The sequence below is a fragment of the Eleginops maclovinus genome, chromosome 22 (assembly GCF_036324505.1).
Source record: "Eleginops maclovinus isolate JMC-PN-2008 ecotype Puerto Natales chromosome 22, JC_Emac_rtc_rv5, whole genome shotgun sequence".
Lineage (NCBI taxonomy): Eukaryota > Metazoa > Chordata > Actinopteri > Perciformes > Eleginopidae > Eleginops > Eleginops maclovinus.
In genome coordinates, this window is record NC_086370.1 from 12474764 (window position 1) to 12487282 (window position 12519).

Sequence of the window (12519 nt, forward strand, 5' to 3'; positions counted from 1 at the left end):
AAATGTAACAAACTAGCTATTAGCTTTACCATCATTAGCCACATAAGCTATTTCAATAGCAGTTAAAACACTTGATATTTCGTAGAAATCTAAAACGTTTCTGCTCAGTATTTGAATGTTGTCGCTATTTATGTGAAACATGTATACTCATGAGTCACAAGTTAAAACCACCTAAATTGCCTTTAATATCAAACCCTTTTCATTAAATGTGAACTAGAGGTATCTTGGGGTAAAATAGAGAAATTCTCCCACACACTTTACATGCCTGTTTACCATCCCTGTCAGCCTATGATCACTTTTCATCAAAGGTTACTGAAGAGACCAGAGATTAAGAACATGCCATGCTGCAGAGGTTTATAAAAGCATGTTGCTTTTAGGAGACGTTTTTTGGTGGTTTTGCATCTTGCAGTCTTTCAACTAATAATGTAATATATTTAGCCTGCAATATTTTCTTCTGTAAGGTTGGTTTAGGGAGTTAGCAGAAATCCTAAACAACCTAAGATATTAATAATATGAATGGCTATTACTAAAGCTATTTAAATAAATCATATTAGCAAAAAATATTTTGGGCTAAAACAGGTTTAGATTAATCTCTGTCTGTTTGAAAAATGTATAAGGCAGGTATTTGGATTTCAATTCGGCAAACAGGAGCAGTTTGACTGGATGGATTAAATCTTAAATCGGTGGCTTCAAATCCATCATGATTTCTTGCTATATAGATATATAGTACAGCAACAGTGTTTTTTTTTCTTCTTTGTTATAAAGTAGGAATTAGTTGTGATGAATGTCATAAAACAATCTCAAAAATACATTGTCAGTAAAAAAGCAAAAACCCATTAAGTAGAGAGCCTTGGTGTAAAACATAATCTTTAGATACATTGAAAGTAACTGATGTTGCTGACAAAGCATTCATTGGGGTACACGGTTTTCAATCTAACATGGCTTATACTGTATAACCCTGTCGTTACCATTCAAAAATAAAGTTGTATTTACTTTGATGATGATGACCAGAGTTCATTAAAGACATAAGCTGAGAATTCATTTAGAAGGACAAATGTATCTCTGTAGCCACAGTGTGTCATTGTGTAATTTACCTGTGTAATCTAACCTCATTCGTAAAAAGTTTGTATTGAAGTACAAAAAAGACCTTTCCTCTCTATGTTGTTAAATATTTAATGGCTTGATAAAATATGCTTCATTTCCCAGGGGAACGGTGTGGAGTTAACATTGATGAGTGCGTTTCGAACCCATGCCAAAATCATGGGAAATGTATTGATGCGCCTAATCGATACCACTGCTTGTGTCCTGATGGCTTTATTGGGCTCCACTGTGAAACCAACATTGATGAATGCATGTCAGCGCCCTGTCTTCATGGGAGGTACGGATATTTTCCACTCCATTTAAAACAGAAAGACTGGAAAATGCAGTGCAGAAATAGCATAGAATTATTTTTAATTATAGCAGAGTGGAGACATATGTCACATGTTGTAAGGAGCTAATGTGATGTGCATAAAGGTTGTCTCAGTGGTCTCCAAATTACAGTCATTAATTCCCCTGAAGGGGCAATACTCATTCATTCAAAAGATTATATTTTCCTCTAAGGCTTCTGCATGAACTAGAAAGCAAAAATACCTGCATATTTATGAATGTGTTTTGTTTGAATTTCATACTGTTTGATGAGTCAATTCTAACCCCATGTGTTGTTGCCTTCTCAGCTGTAAAGATGGAGTATATTCTTACTCCTGCCTCTGTGAATCTGGATGGACTGGCAGCAGATGTGAAACAAACAATGACGTGAGTCGAGCTTAATTAATAAAGCTGCTGTGTGTCCACAAGAAATGCTGGGAGAATTTTGTAATCTGTGTGTAGCCTTTGGTATCACAAATTCCATTGACTTTGCTACAAAATAAGTCAATTGAACTACAAGGATCTTGGAAGCATTGTACAACTACATGATTAAAAGGAATTGCTTAGTCTAATGCCTAATTGATTTAAACCACAGCTTGTTTTGGACTCTAGAGATAACACATTGAGTGGCCTACAATGTCTCTGAGACTTTACTTCAATAGATAATCACATCATTTGTTTTTAACTATTGAGACATTTTTCTGAGCCACAATTGTACATCATAAATCATGCATGTTTGGTTTTACCTGTTTAAAATAGATGGTATTATTGCTGAAGTGCTTTTGTCTTTTTATTTCCAGGAATGTGCATCCATTCCCTGCTTAAACGGAGGATCATGTGTGGATCTCATTGATAAATATGCATGCTTCTGTCAGGATGGTTACAAAGGGAAAATGTGTGAGATTGATATTGATGTCTGCAAAGAAGCTGCATTTAATGTCTCACTGTGTTTCAATGGAGCTGCCTGCCTTGACGGTGAGGGATCAAACTTTACATGCAGGTAAGGAAGTACACAAGTATTTTTGTTATTGTATTATAATGCTTGGATCTAATGGTACTGAAAGATTGTCCCTGGATGGAGTCATGTAATAACATGAGTTGATTTGGACAACATGTCATCCTGAATTGAAACGGCCGGGACTCACTTAACCAAAAATAGCCTTATAGCTTAGCAACAGTAACAAGCAAAAATTGGCTTGGAAACCACTTGATTTCTCTGAATGCTAGGGTGGTGTCCATGGTGATCTCCTAATGGTGCCATGCCATTGTTCTAAAGGACCATTATTTCGAAACTCCAATAGTCCAAAAATTGGCCCATTGGCCCAAAATCCCATTTGTACGACTGTCTGTTATCCTGAAAACAAATGGCCATTGTTATGAAGGCCCATTACTCCAAAAAGACACACTCTCATAAACAGAAGCACATGGCTGATATGTGTTTAGAATGACATCATCAGACCTGATCTACTGTGGTGAAGGTATGACCTGCCATGCTCTGATTGGCCGAGATTTAATCAATATTTCTGAATGTTCATCCCTTTTCTGTTAAGATTGGTGTCAGTATACCAATGTTACGTATGTCTAACAAAAAAATGCCTATTGTGATTGAATGTACCATCCTTGTGATTATATGTGTGCAGTCATACAAAGTAGCAGTCGTCCAGGTTGGTAGCAGGTGAAGTGAAATCGTTACTTTTAATTGCTCACATGCTCCCCCTGAGTGATGAAGTGTATCCAAACAAAAGGTGTATGTAGTAGGTGTGTGCAGATTTGACACAGCAGCTCCCTAGTTGCCTTACAGTTGATTACATTGTCTCACCCTGTGCTGATGTGATCATCATTACCACAACTCCAAATGGGTTTATGCACTGTTATATACTGATGCGTTGCACTGCCTACTTTCCAAGCACAGCAATTTTAGAGAGAAAAGGATTTTATTTAGCAAGATGTTTTTCGGCGGGTTAATTGCAGGATTTAACACCACCAACCATTATTACAGGTTTAGCTAATATCTGGTGTCTGAGTGAAATCTGTTTTCAATCCTGTGGGTTTCGTAGGTGAGGTTACCCTCTGATGTTCCTTTACATCGCAGTCATATGTTCTTTACATCCTCATTAGTTTTTCCACTTGAATAGAGAGCGATTGGTCTGGCTAACAAACTAGCTAATGGCCTTGAATGTAAAATCAGTCATGCATTAATTTCTGCAATACATGAAATACAGTGTTCTTTTATCTGAATGGTACGTGTGGTACAGTAAATCTGAGAATCTACTTTATGTATTTCCCATTGGGCTGATTGTGTCACGTATTCTGACTTCAAATATTTTCAAAGATGATCAATGAGTTAACAGTCTGTTGATTGTGAATTGGAAATCCATGCAAGTCAGCAGACCTTGGTCTTCCTTTGGCCTCAGGTAGCTTGATGCATGATCAGTTTCTGGAAAATGACAGCTCTTCTACATAACTGAAAGCCAGTGGGGATGACATTAGCAGAATCAAGTCGCACCTCTCTTTGCTTAAGGTGTTGCCGTCTACATCTACAGATCATCAGTTCTACAACAAAGAAAAACCCTATCACACATAAATATTTCCACTTTAATAACCTGTGGATTTTATTTCCTGCTGAATCAATTCATTATGTTTTATCTTACCCTTAAATAAGGTCTGTACTTTAAAGTTTTGGATCTGTAAACTTAAGTTTCATCCGTGAGTTTTTTGTTGTTGTTTGGCACAACCCCGTTTGTCAAAGAAATGTAATAACATTAATGATGTTAACACATTAGGAAAATTGCCAGAATACACTCAGGAAGCACTTCTGGCCCGAAACATCTAGTCTTTTTTTTTCTAGGCTTTTTATCATGAATAGATAAAGGACCTTATAAATTAAGTCCAACTTCGGACAAAGCAACAAGGGACATTAGTTGGAGATCAATTATTTGGCAACATCACCACTGAACAGTGTTTTCTCACACCTCTTACAAGAACTCCTAAGTACTTTATCATGGCTATGTTTACTGTTTATTCGTGGATTTATTGTTGGATTTATTCTGACAATGTGCAGTTTGGCTTTGCTATTCCTTTCTTATGAAAACATCTGGATGCACAGACTTGATTGTTAACAAATAGTTTGGGAAGATAACAGTATGGAGTACACACACATCCGACTTTAAACAATCATAACACTTTATAACACAATTATTGTAAACTAATCGTAACAGTAACAGATGCTGGAAATTCATCCTGAGTCAATTATAAACCTACTTTATATGGCTTTAAATTATACATTAATTAAAAAATCATTACTTAGTATTCAAAACTCTCTTTAGTTAAATGCCAGCCTTGTTAATTCCACTGCTCTCCAAATTCAAACACAATGCGTCTGTTTTAAATAGCATACTCTAAGATAAGAAGCAACAACTGACTATAAAACTGTGTTCTTGATAAATAATGAAAAGAAGCTGTTCTTACAGATGCAGTGTGTCACATGCGCTGCAAGGAAGTGACAGCTCTGTGAGACAGACCCACAGTTTGAAAGTATGATATGTTTTCTTAGCTGTCCACCAGGTTTCATGGGAGATTTCTGCGAAGTGGATGTTAATGAATGTTGCTCGGCTCCCTGCCACAACGGTGCCATTTGCCAAGATCTTATTAATAGCTACGTCTGCCACTGCAGGTCAGGTGAGTCACTCAGACATCCTGCAAGATTCTCAATTTACTTTGAAATGAGGCGACCAAAGCATATTTTTTGTCTTTATAAGGCCTGTTACAGGAAAGCTTTGTGACTCATGGACAGGATAACAAAGACACATTTCTAGAAAGACATCTTTGAGGTGAACAGCAGCACTTCACTGTGCCCCAGATGTCAGTTTACCATATGTAAACCATGTTAATACATAGAAAATGCCTAAATTGGATTGAAATGGGCCATATGAAGTGTCACATAAGGTTACCGTGTTGCCTACATAGCTTCTGTTCCTTGGAGTCGTTCAAAAGTCATGAAGTTTTCTCCAGGGAGAATGTTTGGCTTTACAGTACTAAAAAAAAAAGTGATAAAAAGTTGATACGACTCAGGCTCATTAAAATGTATGTGTCCTCTTACTCTTTAGTGAAAGCCTTTTCTTGTCTTTGTATGTGTGTGAACGCAAAAAGAAGCAAATCAATGTAAGAGAATCTGATTGATATTCACTTCAGAGGGTGGAAGTGGGAGAGTCTGGGCTCACCACGGCACTCTGTGGGCTTTTGTTCCTGGCAGGTTGGACAGGCCTTCACTGTGAGGATGACATTAATGAGTGCCTTCCACAGCCTTGCAACCAGGGGATATGCATTCAGAATGATCCGGGCTATGGCTACACCTGTTTCTGTCGTCCTGGATTTGTGGTGAGGCTCCCCACCTTATTCCCCATAGCGCCGTCTGTTCTCTCTCTCTCTGTTTTTTTTTTTTAAATTAACCTTAACCTTGATTAACCTTACACCTACAACTCCCGAGTCCTCACCTGGCAGTCATTTCCAATGTGTTAAAAACCTTTCTTTGCCTGTTTTTCTTTGTTGTGCATAGTCTCGTTGATTTATTCCTGTTGTGAAGCAGGTAAATCCGATACCTTTCTCATGTAAAAAAACATGTGACGTTTGTAATTACTACTACTACTTTACAGTATATAAAAAAATGTATCCCGCGTAATAAACCAAACAAAAATAATGAAATATGACAACATTTATTTGTCAGTAATCAGATACTATGTTACATCACATTTTAAAACTTCTGTTTTTTTTAAAGCCTTGATTAATGCTCAATTATTCAGGCTGTAAACATTTTATTCCATTGAGCATCTGACTGCAGAGTTGCTGGACACATCTGAAGGCTGTTTATGTTCCATACACAGGGGAGGAACTGTGAGCACAACTATGATGATTGCCTGTTGAATCCATGTCCAGAAGCCTTTTCCTGTCTAGATGGCATCAACAAGGTCAGCTGCCTGCCTCCTGTTACCGATTCTGTTCCCTTGGCCACGGTAGTAAAGAACACCACTTTCGGCTCAACACCTAGGGTGCGAACGCCTACTCTCGACCCGGCACCAGCAGCTGAGGAATCCACAGGTACGCTGTGCTTGCATGTCTGTGCATGCTTATATTGCAAACAATACAAACATTATTTTTGAAACAACAAGGTTCAGTGTAAGCGTTATTAAATACAAAGCCCTCTCACAACAAAACAGTGATGACCAATCCTTTTGTCTTGTGACTTCTTACAAACGACGACTTCTTTGGGCCTCTTATACCATTTTAGATGAATTATGATACTAGTTTCTGGCAGAGATATCCCCTCACATGATTCAATCTTAAGAATTCTCTGGGGCCCAAAAGCTAAAATAATCCAATACCTCACAGGAAAATCAAAACACAAGACAACAATCTTTATTTATTTTTGTAGCCAAACATTTTCCTAAACCATCTATCATAAAGAGGTCTCAGATTTCCTTTGTTATATTCCTTTCTAGGAGACCTGACCCCTAGGGCTAGGAACCATTGGACTAAACTAGCTAACAGTTTCCAAATAAATTGAATCACCGTAATTTACTTTTTATAATATATTTATAGTACTTTAATGATTTCGAATGTGCCACTTAGTAATGGAATATTTCCACACTTATTGTATTGTTACTTCAGTGAAGGATCTGGGTACTTCTTCCCACACTGGGTATATAGTGAGTATACTGCAGTTTCCCTGTGCTGTCTCTGTCTGCTGACTTAAACAACGTGTGTCTTATATCATACTTGTGAAAGACAACTTCAAAGGCTCACTTTTAGGAAGTTTCAATTTCACATCAGTTCAGATTAGCTTCTCATTTTTTTAACCTGTCTGTGTTAAGGATGGTTCTGCATATTTTTGATGAAAACTGTCCCTTGAGAGCAAAACTTGAGAACAAAATGATAATGAATTATATTTTTTTACTATAAAACCCAGACTCAGGGATTCTGGAAAAGTAATTGTTCTTAATGTGTCATCAACTTAAATGCTAACGTTTCTCAATCAAGTCATAGCTTCCATTACTATGCTATTACTTCAATTCACATTATGGGTGCAAGAAAGGGACACTAAATTATTTAAACTGATAGGCCATTACACCAATCAATTTGAACTGAAGGTGGTCCAGGGATTACTTTTTTTTGACAAATTACAACACTATCCTTCTCTTGTCCTTCCTACTAAACATTTTTGCTACCCAAGGCTTGCCAATTTCCAATAAGAAAGGACTCCTACTGAGCTGCTACTCCAAATGTGATTGTATAGCTTTTGGAACATAGCAGGCAATGAGATATCAGGATTGATGGAGAGATTGTGGTAGTTTGTGCAGCTGTGTTGAACAAAAAATCCTAGGTTTTTATTGACCCCAAAAGTGCATTTTCAATTTCTATTTGAGAACAATAATTTGAAAGAGGGGTAAGTCCAATCAAGTTTTGGCTATATCCTTTAACACTCAAATGAAGACACAGAACACAATATGTTGACGGTATTGGGGTTGGATTCAGGCATCTATGTGAGAGGAGGAATTCAGAGCACTGGGCAGATTGTTACTCCTTGACAGATGAGGTCTGTCTACCTTTGAAACTGTTCACAGAGCGGTAAAACAGACCTATTGAACACAGACGAGCTTGAACCAATTCAGTGAGACACTCTGAAAATCACAGTGGGCCAAACGTAATGGAGTCCTCCCCGCTGCACCTGATCCAGCCTTCATCCAGTGCATATTGCATCGGTTCAGAGAGGGTTAAAGAGAAACACAAGACACTTGTAAAGAAAAACAAACCCACGCATCTACACACCAAAACATGGCTTTTAACTCTTTTACGTATACGTGCATAATCAAAGTAAATAAGTTTAAAAATAAGAGGACCCAGAAACTCATGAGTTTATCTAACTAGGTCACCATCTCCACGCATGCAGTGCCCTTGGTGCTGCTTGAAATAGACTCAGACAGTTCTCCTTTAAACCTAAGACTGCTCCACAACCTTTGAAATAAACCAAGTCATTGGGAATTTAAACATAGGGGGGCTAGTTAACGTGGCACACTGACAGTAGAAGATAGCATTTCTTGTTAAAAGCTAAAGAGCATGGGAATTTGTTCAAGATCAAAATTTTCCCTCACCTTATTTTGAGAGAAAAAAAATTAATTCAGTGAGCAGCTGAAGAAATATTATTCCACAGATTGAGTGGATTGTCTTCTGCGTTAATCCCCAACCCCCACCCCCCAGAATTCACTATTCAATGCTGAGCTTCGCAGTATTTTAGGTGCACAATATGAGAGCTGATGGGATCTAGAGAGGACACTGCTGGCGGAGGGAGGCTTACTGCAGCTAAGCCACAATTTGGTTGACTTTCCTGGGAATGATCAACACAGCCCAGGTGAAGCTGTTATCTGTTGCTGCCACGTGTACCAAAACTGAAATGACTTAAGCTCGTAAAAATCTACTTGATGAGTAAGAGGTTAGCTGGAGGGTCCTTTCAAACATACAGACCCCAGTCTGGAGTTAGTCACCTCATGATGACGTCCACATTATGTGTGCAGTCATGAATAGTAATGAAAAAAGCAGTGTCTAAATGTGTGATTTCAGCTGCAGTTAATGAAGTGTGTGCTCCTGTACTCTAACTGTCAATGTGTTGAGTCATTTCATCAGTTATTTTTAAAACCGCACAAAATTCATATCATTTAAATAGATTAGATTGATTTTTTTTAAATGATTATATTAGGATTGTATTCCTCTGTGTATGTCAGCAGTTTTACTTCCCGTATTTAAATATAAAAAAAGATTCTGCCAGTTTTGTAGGTACAGTACAGGATGACCTTTTGTCTTCCCTCAGGGCTGTGAAATTACAAGGGGTCCCAGAATGGTCCTCAGCAGTATTTTATCTCGGGCCTGTGACAAGTTCAATCAGTCAGTCTATTACCTCGCCCAATAAATCAGTGGTGAAATCGGAATTACATCCTGCCTCTTCTAGAATAAATGGGACATTTAGACTATGTCAATTAAATCTCCCACCCCAAGTCAATCCTCCATTTTAATTGATCTTGAGTTCATACTCCTCTAAATGTATTTTTCAATGGGAATATCATATGCTTTACCCTATCTGACATCTGTTGTGTGCAGCCTTTACAAGTTACATTTAATATGACTCGTTTCAATGTTCTCACATCTTTTATGGACATACTGTACTACTATACTATACGTACTGAGACTGGCCCTATCAAATCTGATCTGAAGATTTATGTAAAGGAATATTCCCACTGAGACAACTGTTCGTTTCCTATATTGAAACTAGAAAAGCCTTTGAACAGAGTATAGTAATGACAAACTCCTTGGTCAGCATTATTTTCGCTTGTTTAATATTATAACAGCAGTCAAGAAAATAAACATGGTGCTCAAAATAAGAAAGGGAAAAGAATATAAGCTGCAACGTAAAGTGTAAAGGAACATGTGTAGGAGAAATCTGGTGTGAGAATGTAAAAACTGGAGACCTTTGAAGGAGCGACTGAAGCTAAGTGCTAATGAGGTATGATATTGCCTCCTGGCAACAGCCTCTGACTGCATCAAAGCCTACATCAGACTAAACAAGGCTTTAAAATTAATGAATAGCTTTGTCTCTAAGGGGTAATTTTCCATCATCAGCATCGGCAAACCCCATTGTCAGGAGTGAAGCAGAAGACAGTACTGCATTGTTGCTGCGTGAATGTATCCTCATTAATTCACGGATCACAGTAGGTCTGCGCTTAACAATTCTCCCTTTTTTATGTCAGGGGATTTTCCTCAGGGTATTGGTCGTATTGCTCTCCAGAGAAAATGAGGGTATTTAGGTTAGCTTGTTTGCCAAATGCCCTTGGGGGGCCCACTGTCAGATCAAAGAGGGTCTAGCCTATTAGGATTTGACGCGTAACAAATATTGATAAAGGTCTCACTTGCATCTGCCCGATTAATCACAGGAACAACTTTTAAGGGGCTTTGCTGATTTCTCTAGTGTAATGATTTTTTTGTTCAGATGAGAACAGACAGAGCATGAGACAGGTGCAACCAGGAATGCGTTTCATTTTAACAGGCTCTCCAATTTGAGTTTTCTCCAACAAATTGCACTACTTCCCTCAAATGAGAAATATATTGAGCATGAGCAATACCTAATGCTTGCCTCCAATTGCAGTCACAGCCAGTCTTTTAAGTTTGTCTGAGTCACTACCCCCAATAAGCTTGCGGGCAGTGTAACTTTTACTGAAATATCCCATAATTGCCTATTCTCATGGATAATATAAGCCAAGTTATTTCACTATAAAATGAGCCATGTAATAAACTTGTACAAATAGGTTCATTTCAGCCAAGTCTCTTCTCTAGCCTAAAATAGTGCCATTTGCTTGCTTCATAGCTATTTGGCAAATAAGACTATTTACAGTATGTCTGTACAGTGAGCAAAATGGGGAGATTTTAATGCTACCAAGAGATTTTAAAAGCCTTTTTCCTGCTTTCAGAAAAAATAGTTATCTACTTATTGCCTCCCCGCACTAAATTGCCTGTTCTGTGCATTAGTCTTTTCAAGATGTGTTCCTTCCATGTTGCCAAGGTTATTTAATGGATACAGGTTACATTTACATTTCAATGCGGCAACCTACAGTATTGTGTGCCATGGAGTAACAAAACCAGAAAGTCTGTGTTCAAGTCTCAGTGGGAACAAGCGTCCTCCCTGCTGAGGTGTCCTTAGACAGACTGCATCTTGAATAATTCTGAGGTTGCGATTCTGTCTCTCACCCTGTGCACTGACATGCCTGTGAAGGAAGTGAGTGAAAAGTTGGATTCTCCTTTCAGAGATCAATAGAGAACCTCAGCAGTATTGACAGTGGAGTTGCATAAACTGAAGTGTGTCCTGCTTTTGTTTACCCTTTCCCCCCCCAATTCAGTTATATTCTATTTTTATTTTTTATTTCCCAGATTCAAGCTACGTGCATTACTTTGGGAATTCATACCTGGAGTTTGAGGGTATTAACCTCAGCGCACTCAACAACATCACTGTGAGATTTCAGACTCAAGTTTCCCAGGGAACCATACTTTATGTGGACCAAGGACCAGCCAACGGTGATTCGTTTTTCATGAAACTCTTCATCTTGAATGGAAGCTTGCAGGTACAAAGTTCAATGCTATTTGTTTTTTTGTTAAACATGTTTTAATCTTGATAAGTACAATTGACAAGGACAATAATATCGCCTCTTCAATTATCCTACTTCCCTAGACCCAAAACATTATATTCGACATAATGTAATATTAACAACATTGCCAGGTAGAGGAAAGAAATCCTAGCAACAACTAAGCTATACCAAAATTAATACAAAAACCCCCACAAAATATTAAAAAATCATAAATCCAAATACAGGTAGGTAAAGATTTAAATGCCATTTCTGTCTCAATAATATTTTTTAAGAAACCATAAGATTGTTATTATTATTTCAGGGCATTTCTTTACATTTCTTTTTTAGTTATTAAATCAAATGTTGTCATGTTTGCCTATAAGAGCCAGCTATCGGGCAGTGAGTTTATACAGTTCATGAGAGCAGTGACATGAGAACACCTTTTTATTCTCTCCCCTTTCAGTACGCCTTTTGCTGTAATGAAGAAGAAGAGGTTTCACGGATCAGCACAATAATTCATGTCGCTGATGGCAAGGTTCACATTGTTAATATCAGGTATGTTCACCGTTGTTATATTCAATCAACCTTTTGAATTCATAGGTGTGAATGTTCAGATCTGTGCTGTGGTCAGTTTTATAGAAACAAGCTGAGAGAAAGCATGTTATATCAAAATCAAATGTTTTTTATTTTAAAATACAAGTTGTATTAAAAAAGACATCAACCCAGATGAGAGTATTCTGATGAGAATAAAAGAGGCACATTCAGGATAAGCTGCTTACAAAAGATCTTAGTAATATACAAGTTGCTCTCGAAAAGCGTTAGCACCTCAGGTGGTATTAACTGAATCCTTGGTTATCCAGTCATTTCAAGTGAAGGAGACTTTTCTTTGTAGACAAGGGCTGTCATTAATACCAGGGGAAGATATATAATTGGCAGGAATCACCAGACTAAG

At 37.8% G+C, this 12519-nt stretch overlaps 1 protein-coding gene across 1 annotated transcript in view; it reads left to right on the forward strand.

Moving 5' to 3' along the window:
• eys (eyes shut homolog) overlaps positions 1-12519 on the forward strand; it is a 142780-nt gene that overhangs the window by 78042 nt on the left and 52219 nt on the right. The window contains exons 29-36 of the mRNA XM_063874989.1: positions 1207-1378; positions 1716-1794; positions 2208-2407; positions 4961-5085; positions 5660-5784; positions 6288-6501; positions 11374-11564; positions 12031-12122. Coding sequence (XP_063731059.1) covers positions 1207-1378; positions 1716-1794; positions 2208-2407; positions 4961-5085; positions 5660-5784; positions 6288-6501; positions 11374-11564; positions 12031-12122 — 1198 coding nt within the window. The remainder of the gene's footprint in view (positions 1-1206; positions 1379-1715; positions 1795-2207; positions 2408-4960; positions 5086-5659; positions 5785-6287; positions 6502-11373; positions 11565-12030; positions 12123-12519) is intronic.